This window comes from Saimiri boliviensis, chromosome 14 (assembly GCF_048565385.1).
Source record: "Saimiri boliviensis isolate mSaiBol1 chromosome 14, mSaiBol1.pri, whole genome shotgun sequence".
Classification (NCBI taxonomy): domain Eukaryota; kingdom Metazoa; phylum Chordata; class Mammalia; order Primates; family Cebidae; genus Saimiri; species Saimiri boliviensis.
This window is the reverse complement of record NC_133462.1, coordinates 36,882,175-36,894,853: the sequence shown is the minus strand read 5'-3', so window position 1 is coordinate 36,894,853 and position 12,679 is coordinate 36,882,175. Positions and strand designations below refer to the sequence as shown.

The 12,679-nt window shown below is 49.4% G+C and overlaps 1 protein-coding gene across 1 annotated transcript in view; it reads right to left on the bottom strand.

The window, feature by feature from the left end:
• DNMT1 (DNA methyltransferase 1) overlaps positions 1-10,943 on the bottom strand; it is a 54,413-nt gene extending 43,470 nt beyond the window's left edge. The window contains exons 1-2 of the mRNA XM_003938944.4: positions 10,794-10,943; positions 352-388 (exon numbers count right to left, since the gene is read on the bottom strand). Coding sequence (XP_003938993.3) covers positions 352-388; positions 10,794-10,873 — 117 coding nt within the window. The 5' untranslated portion in view covers positions 10,874-10,943. The remainder of the gene's footprint in view (positions 1-351; positions 389-10,793) is intronic.
• Between the last annotated feature and the right edge of the window lie 1,736 nt (positions 10,944-12,679).

Below are 12,679 nucleotides of genomic sequence, written 5' to 3'. Positions count from 1 at the left end.
GCGAAGGTTGCACTGAGCCGAGACTGCTACTACACTCCAGCCTAGGCGACAGAATGAGAACCTATCTCAAAACAACTACAACAACAAAAACACAATACAACAGTGTTACCAGGACAAGCTACAATCCAAAATAGATTGTTTAGTAACTGAGATTGGTTTAAAAAAAACTATTAGCAGTAAATTCGTGCCAACATTTAACAAGACTATCCCAATTATCTTTGAAACCTCATGGCAAAAAGTGCCAAATCCACTTCAAGAAAACAAATCTTTTTATGAGGCATAAAGCATGTCAGTCACATTTGGTACTGAAATGTCACATTTGGTAAAGAAAAACTTTAAGGTGGCCATTACCTTTTCTGTTAAGCCGTCTCTTTCCAAATCTTTGAGCCTGGGGGGAAAAAATAGGGAGAAAACACAAACACTTGTTAAGCAACTTCATTTGCCTGTAAGAATATCACAGTTCTAAGGAAAGTTTAATCTGAGAGTTAGAAAAAAATAAGCTGGCTTTTGTCTCTCCACCACTGTCTAGAGTGTCCTACTGAAATGCCTAATGCTAAGAAGTCATCTGATCTGAACAAGGTTCCCTTTTCAGGGGTGATTTTTCTGATGGTGAGATTATACAGCATCTCTGTAACAGAATATATACATATATACATGTCTATGTATATATATGTGGGCGGATCACCTGAGGTTGGGAGTTCAAGACCAGCCTGGCCAACATGGAGAAACCCTGTCTCCACTAAAAATACAAAATTAGCTGGGTGTGGTGGCACATGCCTATAATCCCAGCTACTCGGGAGGCTGAGACAGGACAATCGCTTGAACCGAGGAGGCAGAGGTTGCAGTGAGCCATGATTGTACCATTGCACTCTAGCCTGGGCAATAAGAGTGAAACTCCGTCTCAAAAAAAAAAAAAAAAAAAAAAAAAAAGCTAGGCACACACGGTGACTCATTCCTGTAATCCCACCATTTTGGGAGGCCGAGACAGTGGATAACCTGTGGTTGGGAGTTCGAGACCAGCTTGACCAACATGGAAAAACCCCATCTCTACTAACAATAAAATATTAGCCAGCTGTGGTGGCACAGGCCTATAATCCCAGCTACTTGGGAGGCTGAGGCAGGAGAATCGCTGGAACCCAGGAGATGGAGCTTGCAGTGAGCCAAGATCACACCATTGCACTCCAACCTGGGCAACAAGAGCAATACTCTGTCTCAAAAAAAAAAAAAAAAAAATTATCTGGATTTGGTGACTCACACTTGTGGTCTTAGTTACTTGGGAAGCTGAGGAAGGAAGATCACCTGAGCCTGGTAGGTCCAGGCCACAGTGAGACATGATTGCATCACTGCACACCAGCCTAGGCAACAGAGTAAGACCCTGACTGAAAAAGGTACCAGGAAAGGGAAGGGGCAGGTCATACAGTTGGTGCCCTTCCCTAAGGGAAATCACCTACAGTGGGTCTTTCTCCAGCTGGATTTGATGACAGCCCATAATAAGGTGTGCCACAGAGTGGCCAGCGTGAGAATGAGTAGCCCAGGGCCACAGGATACTGTGAAGAAGCCAGCTAATGCTCCTAAAGGCCTGTGGGAGGTAGTAGCATTTTAATAAGGATGAAATGGGGGAGTCAAGGCATCCAGGGAAGCAAGGGGTGCCCACACACAGGGCAGACAGAGGTGAAGTTAGAGGAGGTGGCTGGTGCCTCCTCGAAGAACATTCTTCAGGATGTCTCTAACTAATTATTCCTAAGTATAGAACTGCCAGGAGTTTGCCTGGAAAACCGTGGTCTGATCTGATTACTGACAATTAGTGGCTTGACTCTTTTGTGTGGAAAGAGGGAAGAAATAAAAGAACAATAGCTGAGTGCGGTGGTGCACGCCTGTCATCCCAGCTACTCAGGAGGCTGAGGCGGGAGGACTGTTTGAGGCCAGGAGTTCAAGTCCAGCCTGGGGAACATAGGGAGATTATCTCTTCAGAAAAAAAGAGAAGGCACCAAGGAAAAGAGAGGGGAACACAGCAGTTATTGTTCCCAGCCTGGGTGTTAACTGCAGACTGTGGGGTGAGAACAGGTCTAACTAGCTGGGTAAGTGTCTGTTGGTGGAAGGAAGGTGCCCCAGGCAGAGACCAGGCCACTGCCATCTCTGGACCTTCCCACCCAGCATCCACACAGACAGGTGCTCAGTTATCATTTTTCCGAAGGGCAGAAGCGGCTCCTCCAGGCTGGACCTCCTAGAGGGCCAGTGCAGGCAGCAGCGTGAGGAATACTTTGCTGAACCAATATCATACAACGGCTGCTCCGGGTCTTGTGGGCCCTGCTTCCCCACCAGTGCTGCTCACATCTTAGCACCTGCTGAATGCCAGGCCCTGCTCCAGGAAATGAGCTAAGTCATTAGATGTAGGTGCCACTAGGCAGGGACTTCCTGACTTGCTGGGTGGTCAGGCAAGGCTGCTCTGTAGAAGAGCTACTTAGCATCCTGCAGTGTGGTAAGAGAGACTGCGTATCATACATTATATATACTGTATCACTTGGACTCAAGGCAAGACACAGTAGCTCATGCCAGCTACTGTGTAATCCCAGCACTTTGGGAGGCTGGGGCAGGAGGATCACTTGAGGTCAGGAGTTTGAGACCAGCCTGGGCTATATTGAGAGCTCCCATCTCTACAAAAAAAAAAAAAAAAAAAAAAAAAAAAAAAAAGTAAAAATTAGCCGGGTGTGGTAGTGTGCACCTGTGGTACCAGCTACTTGGGAGGCTGAGGTGGGAGGATTGCCTGAGCCTGGAACGCTCAACTTGGGAGGTTGGGGCTGCAATGAGTTATGATGGTACCACTGCACTCCAGCCTGGCCAGCCTGAGCAATAGGGCATGACCCTGTCTCAAAAGAAAAAACCATCAGGATTTCCAGGAGAAGAGGGAAATCGCTTCCAGGCAAAAGTAATTCCACGCTTGCAGCAACTGGGGTCCAGGGAGAGTCTTAAGCCAGGAGAGCTACAGACACAGGTACTTCCAGCCAGAGGCACACACGCTGTGGTAGCAGTGTTGCACCTGACTTCTTAGTCACTTCGCTGAGAAAACTAGAAGGACTTGGCTTCTATCTCGACCAGCCAGCCAGTCCCTGATCCCGAGGTTGCCTGGGGTGTGGAGGACAAGGCTCAATTGACTGCAGAGACCAAGGTGTCCTTTGCAGAATGGGTCTGCTTTCTTTCAACCCTTCCTATGAACTGGGATATTTAGCCTGGCAAAAAGAAGAGAGAAACCTTCAGAACCCCTAGGATGTCTCATCCAGTGAAGACCTGATTTAACCTGCCTGGTCCCAGAGTGGCAGGTGGGATCCCAGGCAAGCACTGAGGAGCCCATGGGAGGGTCACTTTAGAGACGTCCCTTCCCTGGTAAAACTGTGATGACACCGATCACATCTGCTGAAGCCAGCAGGGTTGCAGATGGCCGTGAAGGACCTCGCAGAGGACTGAGAATGCCGGCTTAGGGTCCAGCCCGAGACCCTATGATTCATTCCTAGTGTTTCCCTCGGAGATTTGTCCGCCGAAGAGGGAAGATAAGATATACATAAACAGCCATGGAGGAACAAGGCAAATACAGCTCATGCCTGCAGGCTTCCCAAGGGAAAGGATGCAAGAGCCTCAGGAAGAAGGAGTTGAGAGCTCTGTGTGAACTGGTCACAGGAAGCTGCTCAAACAGGGGCTCCATCACCGGACGGCTGGCTCTGGAAACACCCAAGAAACAAACTCAAGACTGGCCACACACAGGGAGAGAAAGGCACCTCCAGAGAGGAGGCTGGCGACACTGAGGGAGGGCAGGAGCATCAATCACGCTCATCAGTCTTGTTCTAGAGTTAAAAAACCATCAAACCTAGTCACCAAAGTAAAAGCCATGGTATCGGAGCCGTTTTTTGTTTGTTTTTTTTTTTCCCCAAGACTCAGTTTTGCTCTTGTCACCCAAGGTGGAGTGCAGTAGTGCGATCTCGGCTCAGCACAACCTCTACCTCCCGGGTTCAAGCGATTCTCCTACCTCAGCCTCCAGATTAGCTGGGACTACAAGCACCCGCAACCATAATTGTGGGGTTTTTGTATTATTAATAGAGACAGGGGTTTTGCCATGTTGGGCAGGCTGGTCTTGAACTCCTGACCTCAGGTATATGCCCACCTCAGCCTCCCAAAGTGCTACGATTACAGGCATGAGCCACCGCATCTGACCCTTATCAGAGCCATGTTTTAAGAAAACTAACCCAGCAGAGGTATCTAATACATATTGGACAGGAAGAAATTGCAAAAACGTTAAGATTACTCCCATACCTCTATGCCAGAGATGCTGGTCTGAAATACAACACATCATGGCTGGGCACAGTGGCTCATGTCTGTAATCTCAACACTTGGGAAGCCAAGGCAGGAGGATCACTTGAGCCCAGGAATTCCAGACCACCCTGGGCAACAGAGTGAGACCCTGTCTCTAAAAGAAAGAATACTTAGCTGGGTATGCTATAGTCCTAGCTGTTCAGGAGGCCAAAGTAGAAGCATCACTAGAGCCCAGGAATTCGAAACCAGCTTGGGCAACACAGTGAGACCCTGTCTCTACAAAAAAAAAAAAAAAAAAAATTGTAATTAGCTAGGTATGACAGCATATACCTGTAGTCTTAGCTTCTCGGGAAGCCAAGGCAGAAGAATTGCTAGAGCCCAGGAATTTGAGACCAGCCTGGGCAACACAGCCAGACCCTATCTCTACAAAAAATAGTAATTAGCTAGGTATGACAGCATGTACCTGTAGTCCTAGCTGCTCGGGAGGCTGAGGCGGAAGGATCACTAGAGCCCAGGAATTTGAGACCAGCCTGGGCAACACAGCGAGACCCTGTCTCTACAAAAAATAGTAATTAGCTAGGTATGACAGCATGTACCTGCAGTCCTAGCTGCTCGGGAGGCTGAGGCGGAAGGATCACTAGAGCCCAGGAATTTGAGACCAGCCTGGGCAACACAGCGAGACCCTGTCTCTACAAAAAATAGTAATTAGTTGGCGAGACCCTGTCTCTACAAAAATAGTAATTAGTTGGCTGTGGTAGAATGCACCTGTAGTCTTGGTTCCTCAGAAGACTGAGACGGGAAGATCACTAGAGCCCAGGAATTGAAGACCAGCCTGGGCAACACTGCAGAGACCCTGCCTCTACAAAAAATAGTAATTAGCCAGGTGTGAGAGCACATACCTGGGGTCTCAGCTTCTCAGGAGACTGAGGCAGGAGGATCACTAGAGCATAGACAGCTATAACTGTGTCACTGCATTCCAGCCTGGGTGACAGAGAAAGACCTTGTCTCTAAAAATAAAATACAGTGGACTATGCAAGACAAGTTACAAGTCTCTGTTAACCCAGCTTCTTCAGGCTGGCTGCATGGCAGCTGGAGCAGGGCTGCCCAAGATGCCATCTGCAGTAGGCAAAAGAGTAGACCTGCCAGGTGTGGTGGTTCACACCTATAATCCCAGCACTTCCAGAGGCCAAGGCAGGTAAATCACCTGAGCTCAGGAGTTCCGAGATCAGTCTGGGCAACATGGCAAAACCCTGCCACTACTAAAAATACAAAAGTTAGCCAGGCGTGGTGGATCAAGCCTGTAATCCCAGCTACCCAAAAGGCTGAGACACAAGAATCGCTTGAACCCAGGAGGCCGAAGTTGCAGTGAGCCGAGATTGTACCACTGTACTCCAGCCTGGCTGACAGTGAGACTGTTTAAAAAAAAAAAAAAAAGCCGGGCGCGGTGGCTCAAGCCTGTAATCCCAGCACTTTGGGAGGCCGAGGCGGGTGGATCACGAGGTCGAGAGATCGAGACCATCCTGGTCAACATGGTGAAACCCCGTCTCTACTAAAAATACAAAACATTAGCTGGGCATGGTGGCGCGTGCCTGTAATCCCAGCTACTCAGGAGGCTGAGGCAGGAGAATTGCCTGAACCCAGGAGGCGGAGGTTGCGGTGAGCCGAGATCGCGCCATTGCACTCCAGCCTGGGTAACAAGAGCGAAACTCCGTCTTAAAAAAAAAAAAAAAAAAAAAGTCCATGTCGTAATCCCTGGAACCTGCCGTAATCCCTGGAACCTGTGAATGTTATTTTATATGACAAAAGTGACTCTGCAGATATAACTAAGAATACAGCCCTTGAGATGGGGAGATTATCCTGGATTATATGGGTGGGTCCAATCCAATCACTTGAGTCCTTAAGAACACAGAACCTTCCTAGCTGCACTGAGAGAGAACGAGCAATAATGATGGATGGATCAGAGAGAGATGCAATCCTAGGCTGCTGATTTTAAAGGGAAAGGAAGGGGGCATGGACTGAGGGATGAGATGGCATCCAGAAGCGGGGAACGACCCTCAGCTTACAGCAAGTGAGAAAACCAGGACCTGAGTCTTACAACCACCAACTTCTGCCAACACCCCAAAACAGGAAACAGATTATCTCCTAGAGCCCCCAGAAAGGAATGCAGCCTACAACACCTTGATTTTCATCAGGTGAGACCCACATCAGATTTCTGACCTGCATAACTAAGAAAATAAATCTATGTCCTTTAAGCCAGTAAGTTTGAGGTAAGACCCTCCACTTGCAAAAAGATTATGATTTGCTGAAGGCTTGTAATTCTTGACATGGAGTTTCACTCTGATGCCCAGGCGGGAGTGCAGTGGTACAATCTTGGCTCACTGCAACCTCCATCTCCAGGTTCAAGTGATTCTTCTGCCTCAGCCTCCAGAGCAGCTGGGACTACAGGTACACACCACCACATCTGGCTAATTGTTTGTATTTTAGTAGAGACCAGGTTTCACCATGTTGGCCAGGCTGGTCTCAAACTCCTGGCCTCAAGTGATCCACCCACCTCCGCATCCCAAAGTGCTGGAATTACAGACATGAACAACCACAACTGGCCTAGATGACTATTTTTTAAGCAAAAAGTATTTTTTATTAAGGTAGGTACCATGTTTTAGATATAATACTACCGCATAGTTAAAACTATAGTATACCTTTCTTTGAGACATGGTCTCACTCTGTCATCCAGGCTGGAGTGCAGTGGCACAATCTCGGCTCACTGCAGCCTTGACCTCATGGGTTCAAGCGATCCTCCCACCTCTGCCTCCTGGGTAGCTGGGATCCCAGGTGCATGCCACCACTTTTGACTTTGTGTGTGTGTGTGTGTGTGTGTGTGTGTGTGTGTGTGTGTGTGTGTGTGTTTTGAGATGGGGGTGTTCTTACCATGTTTCCCAGGCTAGTCTTGAACTCCTAGGCTGAAGCGATCCTCCCTCCCCGTCCTCCCAAAGTGCTGGGGATTACAGGCATGAGCCACTGTGCACGGCCTAGTCTAATAATAACTCTTACCCCACATACTGAGTAACCAAAATGTGTGTGTCACTCACTTTCTTGCTAGATTCACTTTACTGTCGTGGTCTGGAACAAAACTCATAGCATGCCCTCTGTACACACAGGACCACGTAATTACCGATCCTGTGGACAGGTGCTGCTCTTAACACATTTATACAGATAAGCTCAGTCTTCCCAATGTCCCTGTGGTATTAGGTATTTACAGACGAAACACCAAGGCACCAAGAGGTTCGATGACTGAGCCATACAGCTGGCAAGTAGGGTGGGATTTGAACCCCAGCAGTCCGCACCACTAGAATCCTACCATGGGGGAGCAAAACAAAAAGAGTTAGGTCAATTTTGCCTTACTCAGTATGTACTCAGTAGTAGTCAAGGAACTGGACTTAAGGAGTTCAAGACCTAGCTTAATCTAATCACAGAATAACTAGCAGATAAGAAAGTAATTGTGAAGGAGGCTGCTAGTACTGGTGTGTTAATCCAGGCTATGCAGGGGAACAGCTGGCAAGCGAGCATTCGAGTCTACTGTGCTCCAAGCTGCAGGTACAGTGAATACAGCAGACACTCTGATAAGAGACCCTGAAATAATTACTAATTTTAGGGTTATAATGGCAACATGCAGGGTGCACTGACAAAATTCAACACTCTTGTGGGGAAGGCTACCATTCTATGAGCAGGCTTAAGAATGAATTAACGCTGGGCACAGTGGCTCATGCCTGTAAGCCCAGCACTTTGGGATGCCAAAGTGGGTGGATCATGAGGTCAGGAGTTCAAAATCAGCCTGAGCAATGAAGCAAGACCCTCACCTCTAAAAAATGTTTTAAGGATTAGCTGGGCATGGTGGTATGTACCAGCTACTCAGGAGGTTGGGGCAGGAAGATGGCTTGAGCTCTGGGGTTCGACGCTGCAGTGAGCCATGATTGTGTCACTGCATTCCAGCCTAGGTGACACAGCGAGACCCTATCTCTTAAACAAACAGAAACTGAAAAAAGCAAGCTAATTGGCCACTAGCATATAAGCCTTTATAAGCCAGGCATATTCTCATTTAGTGCAATACCAGCTGAAAACCCATGTCATCATGCCTAGACTACGAATATAGAGGTGACATATGCTTGTTTAAGGTCCTCAAAGTGGCGGCTGTGTTTTAAAGAAGGGTGGGCAGGCCAGGCTCACATCTATAATCCTAACACTTTGAGAGGCTGAGGCAGGAGGATTGCTTGAGGCCAGAAGTCAAAGACCAGCCTGGGCAACATGGCAAGACCCCAACTCTGCAAAATAAAAGGAAATAAAAAAGACTGGGCCCAAGCTTCTCTGAACTGGATTTAACATCATGCAGTTAGACACTTTCATAACTTCACTTCCATTTTAAATCAAGTTTTATCCTGGGAGGATACTGGCACAGATCATTCAAGAAGATATATCCCCACTAACTGGTTACAAAGTGGTTTGACTATAATCCCAGCACTTTGGGAGGCCAAGGCAGGTTAATCACTTGAGGTCAGGAGTTTGGGACCAGTCTGGCTAACACTGAGAAACCCTGTCTCTACTGAAAATATAAAAATTATCCAGGCATGGTGGTATACACCTGTAATCCCAGCCTCTTGGGAGGCAGAGGCAGGATAATCACTTGAACCAGGGAGGTGGAGGCTGCAGTGAGCTGAGATCACACCACTGCATTCCAGCCTGGGTGACAGAATGAGACTCCATCTCAAAAAAAAAAAAAGTAGTTAAGGCAGGGTGGCTCACACCTGTGATCCTAACCTTTGGGACATAGAGGCAGGAGGAATGCTTGAGGGCAGGAGTTTAAGACCAGCCTAGCCAATATGGTGAGATCTCATGTATACAGAAACAAAAACTAAGAAAGTCAGCTGGACATGGTGGTGAGTGGCCTGTGGACCCAGCTACTCAGGAGGTTGAGGATCCCTTGAGCCCAGGAGTTCAAGGCTACAGTGAGTTATAATTGTGCCAGGACACTCCAGCCTGGACAACAGAGACCCATCTCTAAAAATAATAAATTTAAAAAGTGGGTTTGGAGACAGGGTTTCACTCCGTCACCCAGGTTGGACAATCTTGGCTCACTACAGCCTCAACCACTGGGGCTCAAGTGATAATTCCACCTCAGTCTCTCCAGTAGCTGGGACTACAGGCGCATGGCACCACTCCTGGCTAATTTTTATATTTTTAGGAGATATGGGTTTTTGCCACCTTGCCCAGGATGGTCTCAAACTCCTGGATCAAGAGATTCGTCCGCCACTGCCTCCCAAATTGCTGGGATTACAGGCATGAGCCACAGCACCCAGCCTTCAAAAAGAGAAAGAGGGAGTCAAACCAAATATCCATCCCACCCCAAAGACCCAAATCAGTACTGGCGTGGCCCAACCAGGCCACTTAACAAGCCCAAGGAAGCAAAAATGGCAAAGAGTGCTTTTGCAAATCCAGCTGGAAGTGTCCAGGTCTGGTGAGGTTTGAGATGACTAATGCACACCTCACTTGAACAAGTTCTCAGGCATGAATTTCATCAACAAGGGGCTGGGACCAGTGTTCCCACTGATACTTGTGCACGGAAGTTGGACAGAGGCTACAGCCAGGGCCCCCAACATTAGACACATACACTAAAGAACACACACATGAACACACACACACACACACACACACACACACACACACGAAAGTGTAGCCAGTTCTCACTAGCAAGGCTTCCCTGATGCCCACGGCACAGATTTACTAGAAAAGACAAACCATGCATCCTTCACGCTTCCCTGCGCTGCACTGCATGCTTAAAGTTCCTGCCAAAACACGACTTTCCTAAGGAGCAAGGACCACACAGTCTCAAGTGACAGAATGAGTCCCCCCCGCCCCCGCCACCCCGACTGAAGGCTGGGCTCGCAAACAGGAGCCAGCCCAGCCCGGGCTGAGCTATGACGTCCGTCTCTGGAGGCCGCTACCGGGATGCACAACTTTTGGGGAAAGGCACTGAGGCACCCCCTCCCACCAGAGAAGCACCCCCAGGGACCCGGCAGGACACCGGAAGTGGAGGCCGAAGTGCCCGTGCCCGAGGGGTGTCCGTTGGCCGCGGGCTGCCCACTTCCTGTGCAACCAGGCTGGAGGCAGGAGGCCGGCACGCCGCTGCGTGGAGAAGGGAACCCTGGAGACAAACCCAAAGCTTGCTCGATTTGTGGATCAAAAGAGACCTCTCCCGCTACCTAGTTTCTAGCCACCAGGGAGCTAAGGGGGAATCCACGGCCCATTTTGGCGCCAAACAGCCCGGGCACGCGGGACCGGAAGTGCCACTCTGCCCGCGCCAACCGCCGCTGCGCGCCGCACCACCCCACGCATGCGCGCCCGTCTGTCAGCAGCGGCCAGCGGCCACCCGGTGGGGAAACGACCCCCCACCCAGCGCCCTGCCTGGTTCCCAGAGTCCGCGCTCCCCCCAGGGTACCTACCGCCTACGGACATCGTCGGGCAGCGAAATGGCTGGGGTGGCCAGCGTGGGCACCCGGGCTGGGGTGGTGCGCGCCGGCATCTCGGAGGTTAGAGCAGAAGCAGCTGCAGTAGCGCAGGCGCCCCGGCTTTTCGCGCGGAAACCGATGGGGAGGGGCGACGAGCGGAGGCGGAGTGTACCACCCTGGCCCTGGCGCAGGGGGAGAGAGGATGTACCAAATAGGAGAGAGGCGATACCCTGTACAGACGGATGGAGCGGAGCGGCCCATGCCGACGGACTACGCATGCGCAAGGCGGACAGGCACCCCTGCGCGAAACAATGGGCTCGTCCAAGCTCCACAGTTTGCTGGGAGGTGGGCACAGTGCCCGAGGCATTCATTCATTCATTCTTTTGGGCGTGCTGGGAATAAAGCAGCGAGAAGCCCCCATGGGGTTGTGAGAATAGGGCTCTTGAATAAAGTCCTCAGTTCTAATCTAACCTCCATCTATTTGCCGGCTATAGGACTTTGGGTAGGTCTTTGGGGCTCAGCCTTTGCATCCTTGCCTGTAAAACCGGGTAATTACACCTACTCCAGAAAATCTTGAGTATGCACAGAATTTGTAGCTAGTACCAAGAATCTCATAGTGTATAGAGGCCCGTGCCACTTCTATAGCCAGTGTGGGTTTTTTTGTTCCCTTTGTTTGTTTGTTTGTTTTTAAGTACCACATGGCTCATGCCTGTCATCCCAGCACTTTGGGAGGCCGAGGCTGGAGGATCGCTTGAGTCCAGGAGCCTGGGTAACATGGAGAAACGACTGAAAAAAAAAAAAATTAGCTAGGCATCATGGTGTATGCCTGTAGTCCCAACTACTCCAGAGGTTAAGGCAGGAAGATTGCTTGAACGAGAGAGGCGGAGGTTGCAGTGAACCATGATTGCATCAATGCGTTTCAGCCTGGAAGACAGAGCAAGACCTTGTCTCAAAAAAAAAAAAAAAAAAAAAAAAAGTGCCGGGCGCGGTGGCTCAAGCCTGTAATCCCAGCACTTTGGGAGGCCGAGGTGGGTGGATCACGAGGTCAAGAGATCGAGACCATCCTGGTCAACATGGTGAAACCCCGTCTCTACTACAAATACAAAAAATTAGCTGGGCATGGTGGCGCGTACCTGTAATCCCAGCTACTCAGGAGGCTGAGGCAGGAGAATTGCCTGAACCCAGGAGGCGGAGGTTGCGGTGAGCCGAGATCGCGCCATTGCACTACAGTTTGGGTAACAAGAGCGAAACTCCGTCTCAAAAAAAAAAAAAAAAAGTAAAAATATATTAAGAAGCACCATGCCAGACGCAGTGGCTCATGCCCAGAGGCCCAGGTGAGAGATTGCTTGAGATTAGAAGTTCAAGACCAGCCTGAGCAACATAGGGATACCCCATCTCTACAAAAAATACCAAGATTAGCCGAGTATGGTGATACACACCTGCAATCCTAGCTATTCCGGAGGCTGAGGTGGGAGGATGGCTTGAGCCTTGGCAGTGGAGGCTGCAATGAAACATGATTGGGCTACTGGACTCCCACCTGGGTGACAGGGTAAGACCCTGTCTCACTCTGTCATCCAGGCTGAAGTGCAGTGGCGAGATCTTGGCTCACTGCAACCTCCGCCTCCCAGGTTCAAGCAATTCTCGTTTGTCAGCCTCCCTAGAAGGATGGGATTACAGGCACACTCCACCGAGTCTGGCTAATTTTGTATTTTTATTGGTAGAGACAGGGTTTCACGATGTTGGCCAGGCTAGTCTAGCACTCCTGGCCTCAAGCATCCACTTGCCTCAGCCTCCCAAAGTACCGGGATTAAATAGACATGAGCAACCTCAACCAGCTGGAATTATTTTATTTTTTTGAGAGATGGAGTGTTACTCTATTG